This window comes from Brachyhypopomus gauderio, chromosome 2, assembly GCF_052324685.1.
Source record: "Brachyhypopomus gauderio isolate BG-103 chromosome 2, BGAUD_0.2, whole genome shotgun sequence".
NCBI classification, from domain to species: domain Eukaryota; kingdom Metazoa; phylum Chordata; class Actinopteri; order Gymnotiformes; family Hypopomidae; genus Brachyhypopomus; species Brachyhypopomus gauderio.
In genome coordinates this window covers 37,563,661-37,590,119 of record NC_135212.1, presented here as the reverse complement: position 1 = coordinate 37,590,119, position 26,459 = coordinate 37,563,661, and the positions used below count along the sequence as shown (strand labels likewise).

Here is a 26,459-nt window from a genome sequence, read left to right as displayed (position 1 = left end):
CTGACATATTTGTAAAATCATCAAAAGTAAAGCAGCATGCACATTCTTTTAGGTGAACCAAACATGATTAATACACAATTTATTCGGCTCTGCAGGACTGGCAAAACATAAAATGAAGTCTCTGAAAAGGTGTTTGGATACTGAACCTATACTGAATCAGAGATGTGCACACAAGAGCAAAATAAAAATGGCATTGAATGCGCTAGACACTAAACAACTTTTATATTATTTTATTACGAAAATGTTAAATAAATAAAATGATGCAAAAATAGGGTTTGTCCATTTAAGGAAATGCCTGAAGATACAATTTGTTCTTAAAATGATAAATAAATACATTTTACAAACTAAATTTGTCACTCGTGAGTTATTGGGAAACAGCAGAGAGGCATGAATTGAAGCAAGCTAGCACCTTCAAAAACATCAGACTGTAATAAAAACATCAGACTAGAAAAACAAAAACTCCACATCAGACTCCCATAGACCGTAATGAAAAAGACCTCCCCTCCCCCCAAAAAAGAATTAAATTACATTAAATTACATGTTGCTGGCTGATGTTTACATTGGAATTTATATAAATATAATATATTAATTTTGTACGCTGCAAATGCAATAACCAACATTTTCAAAAAGAGTGTACGGCATGATGAAGCCAAACACTCTTAGTTTTTTCAATATAGTGGAACTGTTAAAAGTCTGTACATGAAAAAGATCCAAGCAGTTTAAATGTGCCACATGCAAACCCTCATTAAGGCCATGTTAAAGATTTTACAATCAATAACTCTGAATGAACAGCTTGCCATAATTGAATAAGAAGTAATGGTATAAAATAAGTAAAATAAAATATCACAATGTGCAAATATTAAGTTCATTAAAGGACTTAAACTCATGCTAAAAATAATAAGAAATGAGGGGGGGGGAAAGCTAATTGACCAGACAAAATATTGGGTTCAGCGCACCAGTAGAAAGGTCAGTCCAGCGAGACCAACTCCAGCAGCTGCGAACAGGGCCGTCTTCATGGAGGATTCCTGGCTGACGTGTCCTGCACCACGGAAGAACTTACAGAAGCCATCCTGCAGAAGAAACACAAACAGACCGCTCAAACACTCACCTACTCATTCACTTATCATGAACAGTGCACAACAAAACTCTGCAAGTGCCAGCCATGGCATGGCTTCTCCATAGGGTGGAGTTTCTGTTCGACTCTGTGCCGACTCGGCAAAGTGAACAGAACTCTCTTTGAGGAAAATGTCTAACAAGAGCAAGCTTCATTTACGTCATTAATCATCACATTTCTATAATAACAATTCAAACCACTAAGACTTGTAAATCTACTGCCCGGGTTATTGCGATTACTCATTAGATGATCACATTATCTGATAGCTAAGACAAATTTTTGTTTATCATTTCTTCACACAGCATCAGATACGCCGTTCCTGATGAAGTAAAAACCTAAAAGACACTTGCTTGTTCCCAACCCTAAGCCAATACACATTTGCACAAAACCAACAGCAAAAACTAGTGACATTTTCTTAAGAGAGAGTAAAAGCCAAGTGGTTTATGGATAGCAAAGCGTCTGGTTGTACTGGTCAGAAAAGCTAAGCTGGGGGACATGGGAGGTCCAGAGTTCCAGCACTGGCTCATGTGCTAAAAGGGCAGAAGTTTTAGGTGGATGAGTGAGTGGATGGGTTGGTGAGCGAGTGAAATGTCTCTTCGTTAGTCCTGTTTTCCATTTCAGTCAAAGAGCCATTTAGTGTCACACTGTAAATGCACCAAAACAGTCTCCTCATCAAGATGAGGAAACCTTGGTGAAGGTAAAACCCCCAGTGATGATGCATGACCACAATGATGTGGGGGCAAGGTCAAACACCTCATCAGGGGACAAGTGCAGGAGGATGTAAACAGAGACTTCACTTTGAAAAGCTTATTCTGTTTCACAGAAAATGTTCACACAGCTGATATAACTGGATTTGGGATATGTTTCTGACCATGAGGTCTGTTCTCTCACCATCACCACTGATCTTTTCCTTCTGACAGTACAACACTGTGACTGTTTAATTGTACTGATGTATACTTTACACCCTACACGTAACCCTATAGTTACACTTACACACACAATCACCTCTCTCTCTCTCTCTCTCTCTCACACACACACACACACACACACACACTTGCCAGACCTGTAGCTCTTTGACCTCGATATGGAATCAGTGACCCACTGTGCTTTCACACTTCGTTTGGAACAAAGGGCTGAAGACAGAACGCTAGAACAAATTTGGTTTTGGTGAAGTCAAAAGTCCTGTATTGAAAACAAAAGTGAAAGCTATAGGTCCTCAGAAGTTCTCCAGGGACATGCCCCTGGTATGCAACAACACCCCCCCCCCCCCCATCAGTAGAACTATCACGGATGACTTCACCATGGGGATCACTAACATAATGCCTGCTGATGCCGCCAAACGCTTCACTGAGGTTCTTTTTTATTTGTTTCACTTCTGCCCAATTCTCGATTCTCTTTTTCCACCCCCACCAAAACTCTCCACAGAAACGAAACACCCATTAATAAGAATCTGCTTAAAATAATACGACATCACAAAGTCTCCAACTGCGATCATCATGAAAATAACCATTATGCCAAGATTAGGATTTTACTTAAATTTATTTACTTTGATATACTTCTCATGTGAAGTATACCCCTAACAAAAGCCAGCCATGATGTTTTCATTAATCTTAACAGAGCATAAAGACCATCTGCAGAATTGTTCAAAATAAAGTAGTACTGTTTTTTTCTTTACTGTCTACACTGGGCAAATAACTTCTTAGCGTACATACCGTAGTTTCATATTGTAAATCACCTGCCAACACCCAGATGCTACCAAATTATATCAAAGACCTGAGGAAACTCAAGTGACTCACCCAGCCCTCATTCTCTAGTAACCAGTCCCGCTTCTCTCCTCCCAGGTAGTCTGCTATTGTCTCAGCCAGCTGTCTGCAGGACTCCGGTCCTTTTCCCCTGGAACACAACTCTGTGGCCAGCACACCTGTGAACGTGAAGAGTGAAACCACTCTGCCCCAGTTCAACTTGCCGTCTTCCACCAGCTCGGCCATGACGCCACGGAGGCAGGCACTGGGATCCGAGCCACATGCCTCCAGGAAGCTGAGGGACAGCGAGTGGAACCTGGAGTGGTGCTGGCGCTCCATCTCTTTGGCCAGGAACCGCATGGCCTTGGCTGACTCGCTGGGAGGTGTCTGTCGGATGTCGATGCAGAAGTCAATGTAATCTTCTGCCAACACCAACGTCTCTTTCCAACAGGACATTTTTCCTACAATACATAATCAATGAATCAAAAATTCAACCAAACATACACGTGTACAGATACACAAGACTGCGACGTTATTGTCCACCAGAGGGTGAAAGACAGCAGTCGTAGCTTCATCTCCCCTGTGTAGCAAACTAATACTGGTGGGCTCCCATGTCCCCGTTAACGGTGTGGTCACTAACGTTAGCTGCGTTACCTTCCAACAACATGCAGTAGGTGTTTTGAGTGGTTGAACTAAGCGAGCTGAACAGATACCTGCCAGGGCAGTACGAGACGGGGTTGGCACGGACGGCCAGGACGTACCGCCCACTGAACAGACAGCAATTTAGCGAACGTTGAATAACAAAGCCCTGACCACAGGTACTAGCTAAGATATGCCACGATGAATGATCTACAAAACTGAGAAGTACTCCAGCATTAACGAGGTGGATAAAATTGGTCTACTTTTTTTTACACAAAGCCGGCTAGTTAGCTTTAGCCGGCCAGCTAACCTAACGCTAACGAGGGCTCGGCACTTCCGGTGACGACGGCGCTGCGTTTCCGACAGACACAAAGAAATGCGGCCGGTAAACTACACTAAACCAGCTTTAACCGGGCGCCAACCTAGGTATCCATAAGATAAATATTAATGACGTTGCATTTGAATTAGTATGAGATTAAACGACATTTAAGAAACGTGGAACTTAGTTTTGTGGAAAGGAGAATGCTTACCTTCCTCCCAGCGATGTCAAGCCGCTCTTACCACAGCCACAGCTAGCGTCAGCAGCGCGTACCCGACCAGCGCGTCCTCGCGTCTTCTCCCCCTAGCCCGACGCACACCTCTTTAACTGCGTCATGTAGCCACTTCCGAGTTCAAAAATAATTTTGAATACCACAGATACCACTATAATAGAACACCTTTGAGCTCGTGTAACGATAAAAAAAAAGCTACAGACCATTCAATTATATTTAATTTCGCCCTAATACAGTACAGATGTGGTCATTGAAAAACCCGAAACATCAAAACTGTAGTTAATAAGCAAAGCGCAAACATTCAACGGTACATTGTGCTAATAAATGTCTTTATAGGTGAAAGACCCTAGAACTATTCTATGTGAATATCACGCAGTTCAAACTGAGGGGAGTGTATCAAAACAGATTTCTATTTTCTATTTCAGAACACTGTATAACACTGTATAAATCTTGAGTAGTTGTGTAGAGCTGCTTAAGTTATTTTAAAAGCATTTACTTCTTTAAACACACCCACACAGAATTGTTCTTCTCCCCTCACACACACTCCCTCTCTCTCTAATATATAACAGCATACTTTGGTCATCAGGGAGCAGGAGATCACTAATGAGAAGAACAGGTTCTGCTTACTGATCTGTCACGGACAACAACGTGTCATATCAGTCTAAATCTAAACTACCACATTAAAGTCAAGCAGACTGTGCTTTATATGAGATTTCTGTGAGCTGTCCGATGATCAGGAATGTGCACACATGGTTTTTCATCCTGGATCTAAGCTGCAGACTGCACAGGTGATTGACCTCAAGCCCAGACCTGGAAAGTGGAAAGAGAACACATGACTTCTACATTCACAATCCTGTCTAGCCAGTGGCAGTTCGGGGATGGGGGGGAGGGGGTTACGTCATTTACCAGTCACGCCAATCCTCATAATGTTTTTACCCACTTCACTGTTTTCTCATGTGTGGGCTGAAGTTTCATGCTATGTACGGTGTGTGTGTGTGTGTGTGTGTGTGTGTGCGTGTCTTTACTCGCAGGGTGTGGTCCCATGATCCTGAACACAGTGCTGTGCCATCAGGCGACACACGGACTGTGCTGACTCGGTTCTCATGCCCAAACAAAATGGCTGTCCTTGTGCCCTTTAGAACATCCCACACATTTATTGTGTAGTCATTATATCCAGCAAACAACAGCCGACCTGAGAAAGAGAGAAAAGTGTGTGACTGCACATGTATGTATATTATAGAATTATACCTGTTTAATTATACTTATCTACCTGTAACCCCAGCCCTATCTGCCTTTAATCCTAGCTCAATCTACCAGTAACACGAACAACTAAACCTAAGTAACACTAACCTACCTAAATAACACAAACTTGTGATCAGTAACACTATTTATTTCTGGATTAGAACTGGTGCATAAAATTTCAGAGCTGAATTTCCCTGAGTGCTTATTTTTTAATAACTGATAGAAAGTCTGGAAATCTACAAATTTAGAGTTAATATATTAATACATTTGTCAAATGATGCAGCCTTTTGTCTTTTGTTGAGTATGTTGTTACCCTTTCCAAATAAAAAAATAATTAGAATCAATTCATGGTTAAGAACACATATTTAAAAGTGTTTTTCAGGAAAAGTCAATGATGTTGACAGAAGGGTCGGTGTCTCTGCCACAGCAAAGTGTGTGGGGAGACACAGGGAGTGTTTGTAAAAAACATTAGAGTCAGTAGCAAATGCCTCGCCACTGAGACACCTGCAGGAGTTGCTGCTGTGTTGGAGTGGGTACTGGCTTCAATACACTAATAGTTGGCTAACCATAACCCTAACACTAACCCTAGTGATATGCTACCAATTCTGAATATGCCTTAGAGGTTTATAAAACACAGATACAACTGTACCATCATTATAACTTAGATCATTCATGCTGGGTCATAGAGGGAGTCCCAGATTTTGTATATGTATAAATACAGAAGAATACAAATAACTATTTTCTTGATTCATGTAAAAGTGCAAAAATAGACTTCAGTAACACCCAGTGACAGACAATGAAATGCACCAGTTACACAATACTGCATTTATTGCTCTGTGATATAATGATGAAGTCTCCCTCACCACTAAGAGAGAAGTCCACACTGGAGGCTCCAAAGATAATGCTCTCCTTGGAGTAGATGGCCACCTCACGATCAGCACGCAGGTCATACAGCCGACACTGGAACACATACAACTTACTGACAGGACACTACTGACAGTAAATGCAACATTCTGACAGGACCCACAACTTACTGATAGGATATCAGCTACATGGAAACACATAGCATGTTATGCTCTAAAGGCTCATCTAATCTCAAGAGCTCATCTAATCTCAGTATCAGAGGACTGATTATACTATCAGTCAACTCAATGGTTCAGCGCCCATTGTAGGAGAAATTAATCTATAATGCGGTGGCCTGCTGGTTCTTAATCAGAAGGGGAATTTTGAAACTAAGGCATCTCAGCCTCTTTGCTAGTTTAAATTTTTGCTTCCGTTTCATTTGAATCTTCAAGCTATTGATAAATTGATAAATCTGATCAGGACTTTTTGCAGAAATCAGCAGGTAGGGGATATGTAAGGGACTAGTGAGGTGTTTCAGTGACTTTGGATCTTGTATCATACTAAAATAAATCTGTGTCCTTTCTAATAATTTTTTTGCAGTAACCATACTAAGGCCTGAACAGCTGGCAGTGTTAATGCTTGAAAACTCACGGTAGCATCATCAGAACCAGTAGCAAATGCATCACCACTGGGGTAGTACCTGCAGGTATAACACGCACACACGGACGCACATGCACACACGGACGCACACACACACACACACACACACACACACACACACACACACACACACACACACACACACACACACACACACACACACACACACACACACCCACACACACACACACACAGAGGCAATGGCTCTACTTTTGAACACACCCATTTCTCCAAAAGCTGTGTTGTCTAGACCTAAGGTTAAAGGTTAGGGTTAGACTGTGTCCCATCTACACAACAGCGTGCAGAATGAAATACAGTTATGTGACACTTACTTACTTTACCTTGTTAATGGCTGGTTCTTTTTCTTTACACTGTTAATGTCCGATTCATTTACTTACTTTACACAAAATTCAGATTCATTTACATACTTTACACTGTTAATGTCCAATTCATTTACTTCAGTAGTGAACTGTGACCATTAAACCTGGGCCCGCTCCCATCTAGGTCAATTTTACTGTCATTTGAAACTGGTATTGTGCTGAATTATAACTGCCTGGCCCTCTGTAAACGAACAGCAAGACCACCAATCACCAACATTCTGTGGAGGCATCACAGGCTTCCACTTAACTTAACCCCTCACGTTGCAACACAGATTGAATAGACACGGTTGAATAATTTATTTGCTTATATTTTTGTAATTGTTTAGATGTCGATTGTCAAACTGTAAGTAGATAAATTGGATACATTTTATTATATATATTTGTTTTAAGAATATTTAGGGCCTTGACGGTTCCCCACTGATTTACTTACTATACAGTTAATGTCTGATTTGTTTACTTACTTGACACTGTTAATGTCCGATTCATGGGTCTCAAAAGACTGGATGTTCTGGCCTGAGCGCATGTCCCACACATTAGCTTTTTTATCACATCCCTGCAAGCACACACACACAGCCATGGGAGAACCAGGAGATCTAGAAAAGTCTCAGCAATATGTGTCAGGATGTTTTGAATGGGCCAGACTTGCATATTGTGAATCAGAACAGTGTGATCATAGATGGGCATACAGCTGTCAGAGTGATCTGAAAGAGTGATCATAGATGGACATACAGCTGTCAGAGTGATCTGAAAGAGTGATCATAGATGGGCATACAGCTGTCAGTGATCTGAAAGAGTGATCATAGATGGGCATACAGCTGTCCGTGATCTGAAAGAGTGTGCATGCAGGTGTTGAAGATCAAAAACGTGAGGATGACTACTGACTCTGGAGATGAAGGTGAGGATGACTACTGACTCTAGTGATGAAGGTGAGAATGACTACTGACTCTAGAGACAAAGGTGAGGATGATGACTTCAGTGATGAAGGTGAGGATGATGACTTCAGTGATGAAGGTGAGGATGATTACTGACTCCAGAGACAAAGGTGAGGATGACTACTGACTCCAGAGACAAAGGTGAGGATGACGACTTCAGTGATGAAGGTGAGGATGACTACTGACTCCAGTGATGAAGGTGAGGATGACTACTGACTCCAGAAACAAAGATGAGGATGACTACTGACTCCAGTGATGAAGGTGTTCCCAGTCTCGGAAGGTGCAAGATCCAGAGAAAGCACATCGGCTGTGTGTCCATGGAAACTCTGAAGAAGCTGCCCACTCTCCACATCCCACAATGCACAAGTGCCATCACCACTGGAGGTCAGGATCTGGGAGTCACACACACACATACACATGCACACACACGCACACACACACACACACACACACACACACACACACACACACACATGCACAGGCACACACACACACCAAATCACAAACTAGCACGTGATAGACAGTCAAATCAAATCAAATATATTTGTATAGCGCTTTTCTCAACAAATGTTGTCACAAAGCGCTTTACAGGATTTACAAGGTTAACAATACTATCTATACAATCCCTAATGAGCAAGCCAAAGGCGACAGTGGCAAGGAAAAACTCCCTAGATGGTGGGGAATAGGAAGAAACCTTGGGAGGACCAAGACTCAAAAAGGGAACCCATCCTCCATTGGGCGGCCCGTTAACACACAAATTACACAAAAACAAATTATACAGACGAATACACAAGTTACAAACAAATCACACAATCAGGCTAAGTATATGGTAACTAGAATGAAAGTTCTGGGTGTTGATATTGTGAACAATGTGAACCCTTCACTGCCCCCTTGTGTTTAGATGCCATTAGTGAAGCAAGCTTGCTGGCAATCTGGTCACAGAACAGATTTCATTCATTAAAGATAAAGAGACACGAGAGAGAGATGAGAGAGACATGAGTGGCGCAGTTAGTCATTGAGGACAAGACTGGTCATTTATGAAGGCAAATATTCATGAGGAATCCTGTAGACATCAGGAAAATTATCCCATATCATTACAGTTTTAACTACATTCAATTATGATGGAACAACCCTGCCTAAGAACAAAGTTTACAAATGTACATCAGTCACGATGAGGGGGATTACATCAAGAGGAACTTTGATGACATAATCCAGCTGTTTATCGTCTGGTGTAAAATCCCAGAAGGTGATTTACACAGAGCTCTATGGTGCTACTAGGTAAAACCCCCAATGTAAAATCACTTCTGCTTTTCACAGGTTTCACTGCAACCAGACCTGAGAGAAGACACGTGTGCCAGTGTACAGACACCCTAAGTGATTTCAGATTAGAATTTAGTAAATAAACACACAGATAGACACATCCTCACAACTGCAATAATTCCAACACAATTTTAAAAATCACTAAAAACTGATTTCCTAATGTCACTGCAAAGAAAGTAAGATTGACCCTTAACCCTAATTGTAACTCTTCTATTTCTAGAAATGAGAAACAAGAAAATGAAAACATTTTGGTGGAAACCCCTGCCACCCAAACTTTTCTGTGCTATGTGATGTCTTGTGTGTGTGTTCATTGTGAACCGTTTCCTCATGCACCTTTTATTCTGTGCTGTGTGATGTGAGTTCAATGTGAACTGTTTCCTCTCTGTTATCTTTATAACTCTTTCCATGGATAGTTGTTAATGAATCAACCTGTAATGATAATGTTGAAACAGACAAAATGTGTCATATAAACAAACACAAACACCTCTCTGCTCTGCTACAGACATGCTGCCCTGCTGCTAGCCTGATCTTTGATAGTGTCCACAAACAGCCCCAGTTTGTGCAGGCTGTCTGAGCTCTATAAATAACTAGTAATGGCACAGGCCATTACTGACTCTCCCACTACATCAGGAAAGAGCTGCAGATGTGTCATGTGTGCTGAATTATTAAAGTCCACCACAATTTTCATGAACTGTGAAGTAGCGTCTCTAAGGAGAGCTTTTCCTCAGCGACGTGTCCCAGAGGATCCACAGGGTGGCGCTGAAACATGATTTATTGAAGCCTCAAGGGCACAGATGCCTTGTGCACACTGGAACCAAGCAGTAATGCTCATTACTGACTTTTATGTTTGCAATACACCTGTTGCCAAATTTCATGACTTCATAAGTACAAATGATCTGGACTATTGGTGTTACCTCCTTCTAAAACAAATAAAAGATCAGAGCAGTTTGGAGAGCAGCATATTCATTACAGAACTGGAGTTTATGAATACACCCACACATGCACACACACACACGCACACGCACACACATAGCAACGCACACCGACACACACATGCACACACACCCACACAAACAAACACACATGCACACACTCACCTGCATATCAGAGCTAGTAAAACTACAAGCAGACAGATAGTTGGTGTGCATAGCCACTGATTTTTTCTTGGCTGCCAAATTCTCATTCTTGTCCAGAGACAGAGGATACACAGAACATTTATTATCCAATCCACTGAGAGTGTGTGAGAGAGAGAGAGAGAAGGAGAGAGAGGGGGGGTGTGTAGGGAGTGGAGAGAAAGACAGAGGGGGAGAGAGAAAGTACGGGGAGTGACAGAGATAGACAGAGAGAGAGGGAGAGTAAGAAACAAAGGGGGCAGGTGAGGGGGGGAGACAGGGTGAGAGACAGAGAGAGAAAGAATGATCAGTTCCTGATCAAATACCTTGTGTAAATTCCATGGTTCATGGAGTTCTACTGGTTATAAATAACAAACATACCTAAAAATGCACATACAGGTTTATTCCAGTATTCAAATGAATTTATGTGATTCAGTAAGTCATGTGTTGAAGTTATGTGTTGATTCACAGTGTTCACAGTGTTGCCTACAGGTGGAAAGTAATGACCTTTGAATTCTCAGTTCTGCTTTTAACACTTTGACTGAAATAGCTTATACACATTATGCAGCTGGTGTGTGACCAGTTAGTCTTTACTGCTTATCAGGGTTAAGATCTAGGTAACTGATCCAGGAACACACACTGATTAAAGGACTTACCCACATGCTATTGCACATCCAGAGGGGGCATAAGCACACGCCATCACCCAGGTACAGGGCATGGTGACCGCATGCTCCTACAACACACACACGCACACACACACACACGCACACACACACACACACACACACACACACACACACACACACACACACACACTTGCATCCAGCGAAGGTGCCAGACCTGTTGCTCTTTGACCTTGATATGGAATCAGCGACCCACTGTGCTTTCACATTACATATTGTATAAGAAGCCAGAGTGTGTTAATCACTTATTACATGCTGGATTATAGTCCAGAGTGTGTGAAGCCCTTGCTGTGGACACACACTGGATTAGACAGCAGACGTTGCCATCAACATCCACAAGGCTCTATGTGCACATGGTCATAGACAAACACACTAATGCAGGAAGAAGGAGTGTTTGGATTACTCCTTTGGAATTTCATGAATAAGAAAAGCTAATGCTACGTAATACTACACAAAACTCTTACTATGAAATTCATATAAACTCTGATCTAGAAAACTGATTTACCTTATTAGTTGTGAAGGCTTCCCACACAATGACTTTCCCATCCTATGAAATTGATTTAAATTTAAATCAAAATTAGACAAACATAATAAAGCACATAAAGATAACACTACATAAAATAATTGCAGATACGCCTTAAAAATACAAACTACCATTCGTCACGATCTCAGATTGACGTCCTTGGACTGGGGTTTCGGAACGCCCCGTTACCTGGGAAGAGCTGACGAGCCTCCTCTTGTCGCGGCACCAATCCAAACACAGGACCTTGTTTCCATGGCCCTTCATCGTCCGCCGGGGCTTCATCACGAGCTGACCCAGCGCATCCACTTTCTCCGCTACCTGATGCACTAAAACGGATATACAGCGCGATCATCTGTGTTTCACGGAACAGAGTGAACATGAAATAAAGCTGCATTCTAATTCTAATTAAAACTTCTAATTATGTGGCTACACGACCATTTATTTTTATTATTGCAAATCTATACAACGATGCGCAAAGTTTCTCGGCTGTTCATCAACAACTGGACTAAGTAAGCGGAGTTCAGTGCAAATTTGGACAGTAACTGTTTCGTTATTGGTTTTCATCTCGTATCATGATAGTAACCAGCTGCTGTTTTGAGCTTTTCCTCGTAGTTTAAAAATCATTACGTAGAATTAAAAGTCTGGTTAGGACCATGGGTCTGTTTTCTCGATACTATAAACAGATTTGTACTGATAAACACAAAGGTGGTTGTAGTTCACGAACAACCAATATAATAACAATGTGGACTCTCTTTAAGTAGTGGAGAATTCGGTTATGTGGTGTTAATTTCATAACTGACTGGGTTAGAATAAAACACGGGCCATATGTTGATTCCGTAGTGGTAATGGCTGCTGTCGCCCCTGGTAGTCGAGGCTCCTTCTCTGTGCGCTCTGCGCGTCCGGAAGCGACACTCACGTTCAACATCGTGCAGCTTTGCTCTCTCGTCCTCTAGCCTCTTCTTTAAACTCTCCGTCTCGGCCTTCAGCGATGACAGGGTCTCCCCCTGCGTTAGTCCCTGGTAAGCCATCTTTATAGAAAAGTATGGAGAAAATGTTTATAATGTTGCGCTCGTCACGGGCGCAGCGCCCGCAGCCTCCGCGCACCTCGCGCTGTGACGTCACCAAGAAAATGCTGTCGCGCGGGCTGGCGTTGGACTTTCAGCGTTTATCATTAAACGCAAAATTCAGACAGCGCTGATAAAACTTTGTATATTGTGGGATTTGTTCTGAGACATTTATGTGTCAGCCGAATATGACTCGCAGCTTACCAACATGCACACCAACCATGAATTTATGTGATTTACAGTCCACCGTCACTTTCTGGGGTATGTTAGTACTGATAAGAGAAGAGTCCATTTGCAGGTCTCACTAGCAGCCCGTCCCTCTCACAGGCGCGAGGATCTCCCCTCACTGCAGCGCGATGACAGCTTGCCTCGCGCACACCCCCCCTCCCACACGAAAGGACTCCGTCCCACCATAACATCTTTTAGGGAATACATTATCTCCATGTAACATCCTTTAGTGAATACATTATCTCCGTGTAACATCCTTTATGAAATACATTATCACTGTGTAACATCCGTTAGTGAATACATTATCTCTGTGTAACATTCTTTAGTGAATACATTATCTCAGTGTAACATCCTTTAGTGCAGTCCCAAACTTTTTCTGCCATGCCCCCTTTAGTAGATGAGAATATTTTTGCACGCCCCTACACACACCCCCCCATATTGACACATGTGCATATGTTTTCCTTCCAAGCTCCGCGCCCCCCCCTGCAATAGCTCCCCCACTTTGGGAACCACTGCTTTAGTGAATAGCCTTCATTATCTCTGTGTAACATCCTTTAGTGATTACTTCACTGCAGCACGATTACAGCTTGCCTTGTGCAGACCAGTGCCCCCCCACAAAAGGACTCCGTCCCACCGTAACATTCTTTAGTGAAATACATTATCTCTGTGTAACAACCTTTAGTGAATACATTATCTCAGTGTAATTTTAATCTCAGCATGGAGGCCGGGCGAGTCATCTCTCCTCAACAGGGGAACTAAATCATAACAATATAACACCTTACAACTATACAACACACTTCATATCTATAAAACACACATTATAACTATTTAACACACCTCCTGATAATCCAGCAGAACATTCCATTATGAACATGTTTATGGTTAGTATGTACTCTCTCCCCTCATACACACCTGTACACAGTCAATACTAATCTTATGTATTATGAAAGCTGCATTTAGCAGGGCCTCTTACCCAGAATGGCATGCAGATGTAAAGATTTACACATTTATATCATTATGTCTGCTGAGTGGCCTTTACGCCAGAGCTCTGTCTCTGCACCTGTCTCTATCAGCACAGCTACTGGGTACTGTGCAGCCTGTTCTCCTAACACATCCCTGTCTCCACACCCACACACACACAGTAACCTCTTACCATCTCCACACACAGTGAGCAGTAGTTCATGGGTTCGTTCTGCAGGTAGATGTTCATCAGGGGTTTGTTTTGGGTGCAGCTGTCGCAGGGGCCAAATGTGATGGCCAAAAACGTCTGGTCACACATGTTGAGGAGCTGTTTGTGGGTGGACACCAACAAACGGAAGCAAAGGGGAGAAAGAAAAACAAAACATTTTGTGTCTACGTGACACATCTGACACAACAATAAAGTTGACTTTGTTAGAATGGCACTATGAATGCAGTTGTGTACCAGACACAAGGTTTCAGTACTTTTAAAGTTGTAATCTTAAACTGTCTTGCACTGTAAACTTAAAACCAAGAACCTAGAAGGAAAGTGTCCCATATAAATTTAATGTAATCTCCCATTTAATCCTGTAGTAGTTGATGCAAACCATGTGGAGTAAGGAGACAAGGTGTGGGGCAGACAGTGTGGGGTAAAGCGACCGTGTGTGAGGAGACAGTGTGTGGGGAGACTGTGTGTGAGGATACAACTGGGTTTAGCTGCAGTAATCAGTCACCCTTTGTCTATTCCAACCAAACCACTAGAAATATAGTTTAATTCACTGATTACATATAATCCGGTTACACTGCTAATTTATCTTCTACACTTTAAATTGGATATGTGCAAAATATTCAGACAAGCATTTATTTATTCTCTAAAAACTGAATTTTAGAATACTTCACCACTGCTTATTTTAGAATATGTTTATGTAGGTGGTAAAGAATAAAGAAATTGCTTATCTGATTATTCTGTAAATATCCAATTCAGATTCAGGGGCTGGTCATCAAGACATGCTTAATGTCCCTCCTGTGTAGTCAGAGGTTAAACCAGAGACTATTTGAAAGACTCCAGAGAGCAAATCGGCTGCTTTAGTGCAGGTCTAACCCAAACCCTAACCCTTAACCTCGACCCTAACCACCAACCGAACCCTAAACTTAACTCCAGTGTGCACCTGCTACTCTTCCAGTAAAGGTCACATTGTTTATCCATTTAAGATTTGAATTTCAGTTTACTGTTTTTTCTTTTACCTAAAATCAGACACAATCATATTTGAAAATTATATGCGCTTACCTTCTGAGTCAGGCTTGTGATGCAGTGTGTGCTTTGAGTGTGCTCTGGTGTGATGTGAATGCGCTGAGATGCAGAACCCTAAGCTGCTTACAGAGGCTTTAGAGTGCTGGGCATCACCACCCAGAGCACTAACACAAGGCCTGAAATAGCCACACAGAAGCGGCTTGACTGTAGCCTGTCCCTTCACCTTCAGCCCTGCTAACAGCAGAAGTGTCTACATAAGCAGTTGGAACAGACTCAGAGGCACATTAGACATGTTAGATTATTATAACCTTTGAAGTGAGACAAAATGGTGTGTTCCATGTTTTTTAGGGGCCAAATAATCTGTTGACTATTTTACAGTACTAAAAGAAGTACAGATAAAAGACCAAATTGTGCAGTGTATAAATGTCTCCTGAATAAAAGGCAAAAAGCAGCACATTTATGGCTATAAATATTTAGAGGATGCTGTGATCACCAGTTCTGACAACATGATAATAGAAATTATGGTAATGACTGTATTATTCCATCAGAGGGATATGTAGAATCCTTCTTTTCATTCAGTGATGTAAACAACTGGAAGGATGCAAGAAAAAATGCCCACAGAGAAATCTGTTCAAAAACAGATGTTTTGAACAGATCTGTTCAAAGAAAGAAAAGGGCTATGGTTAGGGTTAACCCTAACCCCAGAAAGAAAATGGTTATGGTCAAGATCAACCCTAATCCCAGAAAGAAAGAAGGGTTATAGTTATGGGTAGGGTTATGGGTTAAGGGTTATGGTTATGGGTTAAGGATAATGGTTATGGTTATAGTTATGGGTTAAGGGTAGTGGTTAGGGTTATCCCTAATCCTAGAGATTGTGCTGATTAGACGGCAGCAGTCCTATTGGAGGTGGGGTTTTTTGAGGAGCAATATCAAATATATAAATTGCAATTACTGGATAATTTCACATACAAAGTTACAGAAATAAAATGGAATATCAACAATTTGTAAATCAAAAAACAAAACACAAAAATATAACATTAAAGAATAGTTCTCCTTGATATTTTTGTTTAGTTTATGCATATTTAACAAACAAAACAGACAACCACAGTCAAACTGGGTGGGTGGGGGGGTGGGAGAATTAGGTTAGTCAGCCAGCAGGCATTAATGGAATCAAGTTATTGATATAACTATAAATACACATAACTAAACCAGACACAGGTGAAGACAATGATGATACGGGTGTGGCAGACACGCAGGGAACAACACAGACACGAGGAGCAGGAACTCGAAGTGACAGCTAGAGAGGGGGCGTAGCCCTAAGTGACACATTGATTATAAACTATTGATCTAAATAATAGTAATACAGATTTGCATGGCCCCATATGATAAGTTTTCAAATGGTAGCACTAAAGTAGTGAATGAATCATATAGCATGACAGTTGCAGTAAAAATACAAAACCTTTTATTTAAAACAAACAACTTATGTGAACCAGCTACTGTGACACTGGCGGCTGGCTGAAGGACGAGGCACGAGTCCAACTGGTTCCGTCAACGTGACGTTTATTGAACATATAACGAAGCGCAGATAGCGCACACAAAACACATGTTAGCAATGAACGTGGTACAACTAGACAACGACGAGCACAGGACAGGCCACATAAACCCCACGTGATGACGAGACGAGCCACAGGTGAGACGGATAATCACAAGACGTAACCGCACCCACGGAGATACACAGACGCAGACGATTAAACGCAGACAACGTAAACACACACCCAAAAGGGAGGGTTCGGGGACCGTAACGTGACAGCTACATGTAATATTACAAATTGCACACCAGTTTGTTAATAACAAATAAGCAGAGGTGGAAAGAGTACTGAAAAATTGTAATTGTGTAAAAGTATCTTTACTTTGTCTAAATTCTACTCAGAGTATAAGTAAAATTACCCATCTCAAAATGTACTCGAATAAAAGTACAAAATTACTTCATTTTAATGTAATTTGAGTAAAAGTTACTTTCAGTTATTTAATGCAAAAAAGGATGAGTCATGAATCAAATTCAGCACAAGTTTTAATCGATTTCAAAACGTATTTAAGCGCACATCCACACTTGCAAAAGATCAGCTGGGCTCAGGAACATACTTCCTCACAGCACAAGGACAATCACAACCTGTACCATATTTTCAGTCCTATTGTGCAACTGTGATAAGAATAAAGACATTTAAATTACAAATGATTAAAAAAACAAAATGCACACAAAATTAAATGTCCACAAGGTACCACAAATCAAACTAAAATGTTACAGGATTCCACTACTCACAATAAAATGCCACAGGATCCCACAACTCAAAATAAAACAATATAAAATGCACACAGGATCTCACCTCAAAAATGAAAAAAAAAAATGCTCATAGGATCCCACAATTTAAAATTAAGTGCTCACAGGATCCAACTATTCAAAATACAGTGCCCACAGGATTCCACTTTTCACAATAAAATGTCCACAGGATTCCACAGATCCTGATAGATAGAAGATTTAAAGATAGAACAATCTCATCCTTTTGGAAAAAAGTGCACCGGATTACGACCTGATTATGAGACAATGGAAAGGGCGCGCGCAAGGCAAAGTTTACAAGAAAACGTAAAAGTGGACAAGAATAATTATCTGTGATTGCCAACATAATAAAGTACAGTACATTTCTTAAATATGTACTATTTTTTTTTACCTTTAATAAAAATTACTTTTTTCATTAGGATGGTACACTTCAGGTGTGCAGAATGGACAGTGGTATATACTGCAACATGTAGTGCACTGCACAACTGAAAGCGTCAAAACAAAAAATAAAAGTTTTTCAAAACAGTGATATGCATCTATAGATGGATGGAAAAATATAAATACCATTATATTGCAGGGTGTGATTTATTAATTTATTAGCTAGCTAGCTGGTTATTTGTTTTACCATAGTTCATAGTATTTGGAGCTTCCAGCTGCCTAAATGACTTGATATCATGAAAAAATAAACATGAAACAGTCCCTACTGACAGCCAATCACAATTCACATCCTACAAACAGCTGCAGCCAATCCTGTCTGGGTCCCTTCAACAACTGTCAAAAATCAAATGATCTGCTCCGCGAGCAGGAGCTTAATCGCAAGCACAAAGGTGTGACAAATTTTCCTCGCGCAAGCAAATCTCTCCTGGCGCGCGAGACTAGTTTTGATTGCGCGAGAAAGCTCTCTCCGCACGCGCAAGAGCAATTTTGCTCGCACGAATAAACAGTTTTCCTCGCGCAAAATGATTTTCCACGCTTGCGATTCTTCAATTGGATTTTATGCCATAACCGAGAGAGAGCATAAGGTGGCGAGACACCTAAACACAAGAAACGCAACCAGAGATCTCAGAGAAAGGGCTGTTCCTCAGATGGAAAGTTCTGCACTTAATGTTCCGCAGCCTCCTGCCTGAGGGGAGTGGGACAAAAAGTGAGTGTGCTGGGTGGGTGGGGTCCTTCATGATGCAGGGGGCCCTCCTCCTGCATCTGGAGGTGTAGATGTCTGTGGTCAGGCCCGTCGCGATGGGGCAGGCAAACCAGGCAATTGCTTGGGGCCCCAAGCTGGCCTGGGGCCCCCAGACAACAACAGGTTAAGAATTAAATGCAGCGACAAACTGTGTGAGCCCCCCTTTACATTCTCAAAGTCATGAGCAATGACACTGTTCTCAGAATCCCCCTCAAGGGGGCCCCTCCCACCAGCTGCTGAAGGCAGGCAGACACTGTCCTGGCAGACAGCCAAGTTTTAGACGCCGGCAAATATGAAACTTAACCATGAAGTGTATTTATCCATCAGGAAGCCAAAAGAGAAAACAAAAGAAGGAAGAGGAACACAAAAAAACTAGTGGTGGGCCGTTAACGGCGTTCGTTAATTTGATACTCTTATCGGGCGATATAAAAATTATCGCCGTTAATCTATCTACTAAATGGGTAAGCAAACTATGATGACTTTCAACTTGACAGTTTAGCTCGGCTGTAATCCTAACCAAATTGCACAGTAGGGGCGAGAACGAGTTTTCAAACCTGTGAATTAAAAATCGTACGTGTGTTTACATGGATGCAGCCACGAAGTCGCCAGGTTTGCTTCATGGAAAATTCATTTTTAGGAACGTAAAATATTACCGGAGCGGAGCTCGGAGCGGTCGTTTTCTGCATGGTCCTAGCGCTAGATTCGTCGCTATTTAAATATTTATTTTTAACCGTTAAAACTACAGAGGACCAAACCGGCTTTTGAAAAAGTCCCCCCCAAATTATGTCCGTGAGGTTAAATGTACTAAATGTTGGCTTACATTTCAAATATCATGTTTAGCTGAATAAACATGTTATCAACCCCTTTTAATGTACAGTATGTAGGCTTACAAATTCATGTTTACCTGAATAAACCGTTGAACACGAGTAGCCTACATTTTATTGAGTATGTTTTTTTTCTTCAAGTATCAAAGTAGAACAGCTTCCTCAAGCAGTCATTGATGCATTTTGGAAACAGGAGATGAGCCCCTGGTCTAATGCACCCTCTGTATTAAGAAACCCTATCTCAAAAGCTGACTTTTAGTTATTACTTGGGTAGCACACATATGAGCCATTTTAATATAGATTAATCTAGATTCATTTCAAGATTTCAGTGAGATTAATCTAGATAAAAAAAAATAATCTATGCCCACCCCTAAAAAAAACACAAGACAGTGGTAAGTGATGATTTACACTGGATAAATTAGGCCTACCTGTACAAATGGTGTAATTTAGCAGCAGGTAGGCTAAAAACAATATATACTCTCGGGTAATCCCATACTTAAATCTGCTATGTTCAGCTACAAGTAGTAAATTTGTAAAGTAGTTAGTTTGAGGTGTATATGCTGTGGTTCTTGAAGGTGGACTGCGGCCAGATATGTTTTTTTTTTTGGCCGGAGGGGGGTTTGGGCATGAGATTTCTGGTGTGGAGGTTGGGGGGGCCCCGGTTGGTGTCTTTGCTTGGGGCCCCCAAATACATTGAAACGGCACTGTCTGTGGTGGTGGGGAGGCTGACTCGACAATCCTCTGTGCAGCCTTCACCACCCTCTGCAGAGCTTTCCTCTCTGCAGCCGAGCAGCTTCCATGCCACACGTTGATGTTAGAGCACAGTATGCTCTCCACCACACATCTGTAGAAGGAGAGGAGAACTGAGCTCCCGAGTCCAGCTCGTCTCAGCCGCTTGAGGAAGTAGAGCCGCTGATGCAGAGTGAAGCGCTCAGTCCAAGTGTGAAGAGTTTGTTGACCAGGGTCTGGGGAATTATAGTGTTGAAAGCAGATGTAAAGTCCACAAAGAGCAAACGGACATATAAATCCTTCTGCTCCAGGTGGGTGAGGGTGGTGTGGACCACAGAGGAGATGGTGTCCTCTGTGGATAGGTTTGTTCTGTAGGTGTAAGTGGGAAATGTCAATGAATTGTGAGTGGGAAATGTCAATATCTGAACAGAAAGCACTAATAGTAGCTATATGTGTGGGGTAGTAGCTATACCTCACATCTGTTCTCAATTGGTATCTTTCTTACATACTCCAACAGTCTTTAGTATTGTCGAAAACTCCTGAAAGTAAGCATAATGAGCGGTTTTTCTCCGTTATGGTTCAACCTAGTTATCGCTTTACGACTCTCCTTTGGATTCCCCTCTTGGTACCATTACCTGGACTATTTGATTGTCTGTTACTAACTTGGATTGTTTTTGACACAGAGCTATAGTAGCTATATGTGTGGGGATATCAAATTAATTTTATTACAAGTCAAGTTAAATTTATTTATATAGTGCTTTTTACAACACATGTCACAAAGCAGCTTTACAATCGTATGGGTCCAGATCCCTAATGAGCAAGCCAAAGGCGATAGTGGCAACAAAAAATTCCCTATGATAGTGGGGATTAGGAAGAAACCTCGGGAGGACCAAGGGAACCCATCCTCCATTGGGCGGCCCGTTAGCACAAGTCTGTGTTTGTGGATAAAAGGTGGTTCTACAGTTATGGTTAAGGTTCTTCTTCCCCGGCCAAGTAGTCACAGTTCCTTCGTTGCAGATGGTGAGCCTCAGGTAGGAGCTAGCATCAGCACGTCCCCTTGCGGCAATGGCACATCCATTACATACCTCACATCTGTTCTCAATTGGTATCTTCCTTACATACTCCAACAGTCTTTAGTATTGTCGAAAACTCCTGAAAGTAAGCATACTGAGCGGTTTTTCTCCGTTATGGTTCAACCTAGTTATCGCTTTACGACTCTCCCTTGGATTCCCCTCTTGGTACCATTACCTGGACTATTTGATTGTCTGTTACTAACTTGGATTGTTTTTGACACAGAGCTATAGTAGCTATATGTGTGGGGATATCGAATTAATTTTATTACAAGTCAAGTCAAATTTTTTATATAGTGCTTTTTACAACACATGTCACAAAGCAGCTTTACAATCGTATGGGTCCAGATCCCTAATGAGCAAGCCAAAGGCGATAGTGGCAACAAAAAATTCCCTATGATGGTGGGGATTAGGAAGAAACCTCGGGAGGACCAAGGGAACCCATCCTCCATTGGGCGGCCCATTAGCACAAGTCTGTGTTTGTGCATAAAAGGTGGTTCTACAGTTATGGTTAAGGTTCTTCTTCCCCGGCCAAGTAGTCACAGTTCCTTCGTTGCAGATGGTGAGCCTCAGGTAGGAGCTAGCATCAGCACGTCCTCTTGCGGCAATGGCACATCCATTACATACCTCACATCTGTTCTCAATTGGTATCTTCCTTACATACTCCAACAGTCTTTAGTATTGTCGAAAACTCCTGAAAGTAAGCATACTGAGCGGTTTTTCTCCGTTATGGTTCAACCTAGTTATAGCTTTACGACTCTCCTTTGGATTCCCCTCTTGGTACCATTACCTGGACTATTTGATTGTCTGTTACTAACTTGGATTGTTTTTGACACAGAGCTATAGTAGCTATATGTGTGGGGATATCGAATTAATTTTATTACAAGTCAAGTCAAATTTATTTATATAGTGCTTTTTACAACACATGTCACAAAGCAGCTTTACAATCGTATGGGTCCAGATCCCTAATGAGCAAGCCAAAGGCGATAGTGGCAACAAAAAATTCCCTATGATGGTGGGGATTAGGAAGAAACCTCGGGAGGACCAAGGGAACCCATCCTCCATTGGGCGGCCCGTTAGCACAAGTCTGTGTTTGTGCATAAAAGGTGGTTCTACAGTTATGGTTAAGGTTCTTCTTCCCCGGCCAAGTAGTCACAGTTCCTTCGTTGCAGATGGTGAGCCTCAGGTAGGAGCTAGCATCAGCACGTCCTCTTGCGGCAATGGCACATCCATTACATACCTCACATCTGTTCTCATTTGGTATCTTCCTTACATACTCCAACAGTCTTTAGTATTGTCGAAAACTCCTGAAAGTAAGCATACTGAGCGGTTTTTCTCCGTTATGGTTCAACCTAGTTATCGCTTTATGACTCTCCTTTGGATTCCCCTCTTGGTACCATTACCTGGACTATTTGATTGTCTGTTACTAACTTGGATTGTTTTTGACACAGAGATTTGATTATGGTTGAACTCTGCTACTGCTCGCTTAATAAAAACGATTTTTACATCTGCGAGACACCATGTTACAGCTGTCACAGAATACTTTGCCTGACAGGCAGACGGTAGATGAAGAGCGGGTGGCTCAAGCAGTGGTCGCTCAAAGCCAAATGCTTGGACAGCACCAATGCCAATTTGAGGATACAAGAGCCTCTATGGAAGCCCTTTCTCAGCAACAAGTGGGACAGCACCAAGTTACGGCGGAAATAAGCAGGAACATGCGGGAAGTTAGCCTCCAGCTACAGGTTATGACCAGGGCCCCTCCTAACCCTGCCAACCCAACGTGGTTAACTTCTTACTCCTCAAGCCCGCTATGAAATAATTAAGCCAGAAAAATACAATGGGTCACCTGAGAAATGCAGAGGTTTCTTGCTGCAATGCAAGATTTTTTTCAATAACCAGCCACCAGACACCAATAATGGTAAAGTGACTTTCCGTATTTATCATGAGACTTTATCTCACGCCTTACAGATAAGGCATTAGAGTGTGCTACCGCTGTATGGGAGAGCAGTAACCAGTTAATTTGTGACCAATTCCTCGCCCGCTTTCGTGCAGTTTGACCAGGCACATGGGAGAAAACCTTGTGGTTACTTCCTAAATTACGTCAAGGTAACCGGACCGCAGCACAACAGAACATGCTTGTGAATTTCATATGGTGGTAGATGGTAGCGTCTAACTGGTGAGTGTTGGCAATAACCCTATTCACAAGTCTTTTACCATCCCTGTAATTTTCAACAGTGTGCGACTCTGCTGTTTTACCAGTGCTGATTGATTCAGGAATGGAGGGGAGTTGTATCTGTGCTGAAGTCACCAAGGATTTGAAGATTCCTTTAGAACCATTGAACCGAACGTGTAACACAGTTGGAAATATTTATATTTAAAACAAATATATATAATTTATCCAATTTTATTTTATCTGCTTACAGTTTGACAATTGACATCTAAACAATTACAAAAATATAAGCAAATAAATTATTCAACCGTGTATATTCACGGGGCAGTCATGGCCTGGTGGTTAGGCAGGGCCGGCGCCACGGGGGGGCGAATGGGGGCGTCGCCCCCTCAGTCGAGGTGTCCCGCCCCCTCAATGTAAAAAATAAGACCCATTTACTTTACAACAATCTACATGGTGCCCCCTCGGCCGCTCGACAATCGTTACACGCACCCCCCCCCCCCCCCCGCTCAACAACTTACGTTCGCCCCCCCGAAATTTTCTGACGCCCCCTCACTGTATATGTTCTGGCGCCGGCCCTGTGGTTAGGGAACTGGTCTTGTGACCGGAAGGTCGTGGGTTCGATTCCCAGACCTGAGGCCATGACTGAGGTGCCCCTGAGCAAGGCCCTTAATCCTCAATTGCTCACTTGTATTAAAAAAAAAATTAGATTAAAATGTAAGTCGCTCTGGATAAGGGCATCTGCCAAATGCCATAAATGTAAATGTAAATGTATTCAATCTGTGTTGGAAAGGGGGTTATGTTAAGTGGAAGCCTGTGAGCCTGTCTCCCCCTCTATAAGGACTGTGATGCCCGCTGTTTGTTTACAGAGGGCCTGTCAGTTATAATTCAGCGCAATACAAGTTTCTAATGACAGCAAAATTGACCAATCATATCTTCCCTCTTAGTGGGTGGGTTTAACTGTATAATAATTTCCGCCTGCAGTGGTGATGCTAGCTGGCGTTAGCGTACCACCGCTAGCTAGTTAGTTTCGATTCCTTTGATGCCTTTGTGCATGTTGTTTACATATTCCGCTTCCTAGGAACACGGAGCTGTGGAACCTTATTTTGCTTAAGAAGTTATCTAGTACAGATATTATTGTTTATTGCGTTTCTAAAGCTATACTGTCATCTCAATTTTTTTCTTTATTGCAGTTAATTAGGAGAGGAAACAATTTTTTTTTTCGGGGGGGAGCGGGCCCAGGTTTAATGGTCATGGTTCGCTACTGGTGTAACATAACTTCTCTTGATGGAGCCCTAGTAGGAAGGAGGTGTCACAAAACCCATTAAAATCTGTTGTAGCACTTTGCAGCCTGAGGTTACGTTGTTTTTTGTTATTGAAACATCTGATTTCCCAGTGGTAGTAAGGTTGCCATGGTTACACAAACATAACCCTCAGATTTCTTGGACAGACAGGGAGATAGTCACTTGTCACCGTTTTGTATGAAAGGATGTTTGCAATCCAGGACTATATGTATTCCCTCTACCTCAGTAGAGTGTCCCTAAACATCATCATCTGTTCCATATCACATCCCAAACGAGTACCAGAATCTCATAGCAGTTTTTAACAAGGATAACGCTACACCGTTTCCACCACACCGTTCTCATGCAATTGAGATTCAATTGATAAATTGATTATACAATTGATGGAGCAGTTCTACCCAAATCCAAGTCTATCCTCTCACAGAGGAGGAGGACAAATCAATGGAAGAGTATATCAAAGAGGCCCTTCAACAATTTCATGGTGGTTTGAGGCCATGCATAGATTACAGGGGCTGACACCCTTTCTCGGCTACACCAGGAGGACAGGAGCACCAATGAACTGGACAGAGAAGCTATAATTCCTGAAAAACTCATCTCCTCCATCAGATGTGAGATCGATTTAAGATCAAGATTCTTTATTTGTCACATGTATAAATTGTGGCGATACAAGATATACAGTGAAATATGTGACTGTTCCTAGACTATGCAGCAGTAAAAAGAGAATTACAATTTACATTTAAATACATAGATAAATCAACAATTAAGTAACTTACAATTTACAGTCGTCTTCTTCTTTCGGCAATTCCCATTTAGGGGTCGCCACAGCGGATCAAACTCCTCCATCTGGCCCTGTCCTGAGTCCTCCACTGGTCCTCCACTGATCAGAGGTGGGTAGGAACGCGTTACATTTACTCCATTACATTTACTCAAGTAGATTTTTGGACAAAAATGTACTTGTAAGAGTAGTTTTAATATGAATGACTTCTACTTTTACTTGAGTAAATATGTGCTGAGAAAAACACGACTTTTACGCCGTGCCGTGCGCTACCGTTACTTTCGTTTTGTAAATCATTCGTCTTTTCAGTGAGAAGACTGACCAACCTCTCGTCACCCAAGTATGAGTGACCAATCAAATGAAGCCGGTCAGTCACGTGATCACATACGCAAACTTTCCCCACCGGTAGCAAGAAAGTGACAGAAAATCCTACCAAGCATCCCTGGCCTCACATACAGCCAATGTTTACATTACAAATGTGTTAAAGGGACAGTTATATAATGCGCTGTCAGTTGTGTCTGCCAAATGTGTGGACATTTCAGCCTACAAGAACTCAACATCAAATTTGAGGAAACACGATGCAATAAGTTTGCCGTATGTATAATTATGTGTAATGCTGTATCTCTGAGGCATAACGTTTGTATGATGTAATTATTAAATGTAACGCAGTGCAATACTAAAAACCAGTTCACACTCCAAGTGTACACACCAAAGACCGTGGTACACACTAGCAATATATGATGATTTTGCTACAAATTGATTCAGTTGGCGTCAAGTTGTAGCTACACGTATTTGCTGAGAGTCTCATCAGTTAGTGCCTTTGTGGAACACAT

The 26,459-nt window shown here is 41.9% G+C and overlaps 2 protein-coding genes across 7 annotated transcripts; both read right to left on the bottom strand.

Moving 5' to 3' along the window:
- Window positions 1–215: 215 nt before the first annotated feature.
- Window positions 216–4,179, bottom strand: bcl2l10 (BCL2 like 10). 2 transcript variants are annotated; one of them, XM_076995336.1, is made up of 3 exons: window positions 4,026–4,179; window positions 2,911–3,317; window positions 216–1,070 (listed from the first exon to the last, which is right to left on the bottom strand). In XM_076995336.1, exons 2-3 carry the CDS (start codon window positions 3,310–3,312, stop codon window positions 948–950), a joined length of 525 nt encoding a protein of 174 aa, XP_076851451.1. In that variant the 5' UTR covers window positions 3,313–3,317; window positions 4,026–4,179; the 3' UTR covers window positions 216–947. The 2 variants fall into 2 exon arrangements, with proteins under 2 accessions (XP_076851451.1, XP_076851452.1); XM_076995337.1 differs by lacking the exon at window positions 4,026–4,179 and having other exon boundaries at window positions 2,911–4,014.
- A 67-nt stretch (window positions 4,180–4,246) lies between these two features.
- gnb5b (guanine nucleotide binding protein (G protein), beta 5b) lies at window positions 4,247–14,321 on the bottom strand. Of its 5 annotated transcripts, XM_076995332.1 has the most exons (12): window positions 14,187–14,321; window positions 12,658–12,769; window positions 11,931–12,067; window positions 11,724–11,765; window positions 11,192–11,268; window positions 10,521–10,653; window positions 8,352–8,495; window positions 7,633–7,724; window positions 6,783–6,831; window positions 6,152–6,248; window positions 5,072–5,238; window positions 4,247–4,856 (listed from the first exon to the last, which is right to left on the bottom strand). In XM_076995332.1, the coding sequence occupies exons 1-12, from the start codon at window positions 14,310–14,312 to the stop codon at window positions 4,845–4,847; spliced, it is 1,188 nt and encodes a 395-aa protein (XP_076851447.1). In that variant the 5' UTR covers window positions 14,313–14,321; the 3' UTR covers window positions 4,247–4,844. The 5 variants fall into 5 exon arrangements, with proteins under 5 accessions (XP_076851447.1, XP_076851446.1, XP_076851448.1 ...); XM_076995331.1 differs by lacking the exon at window positions 4,247–4,856 and having other exon boundaries at window positions 4,870–5,238; XM_076995333.1 differs by lacking the exons at window positions 4,247–4,856; window positions 14,187–14,321 and adding an exon at window positions 13,026–13,124 and having other exon boundaries at window positions 4,871–5,238.
- Window positions 14,322–26,459: the final 12,138 nt, after the last annotated feature.

Bases quoted from the DNA above. Each gene is read 5' to 3' on its own strand.
- bcl2l10 (XM_076995336.1), bottom strand. From the start codon at position 3,312: ATGTCCTGTTGGAAAGAGACGTTGGTGTTGGCAGAAGATTACATTGAC. The intron at 1,071-2,910 runs GTGAGTCACTTG...TTTCTTCTGCAG, and splicing joins TACTAGAGAATGAGGGCTGG to GATGGCTTCTGTAAGTTCTT.
- gnb5b (XM_076995331.1), bottom strand. From the start codon at position 14,312: ATGTGTGACCAGACGTTTTTGGCCATCACATTTGGCCCCTGCGACAGC. The intron at 12,770-14,186 runs GTAAGAGGTTAC...TTTTCTATAAAG, and splicing joins GCTCACTGTGTGTGGAGATG to ATGGCTTACCAGGGACTAAC. The intron at 6,832-7,632 runs GTAAGTAAACAA...TTATACCTGCAG, and splicing joins TCGGACATTAACAGTGTCAA to GTACTACCCCAGTGGTGATG.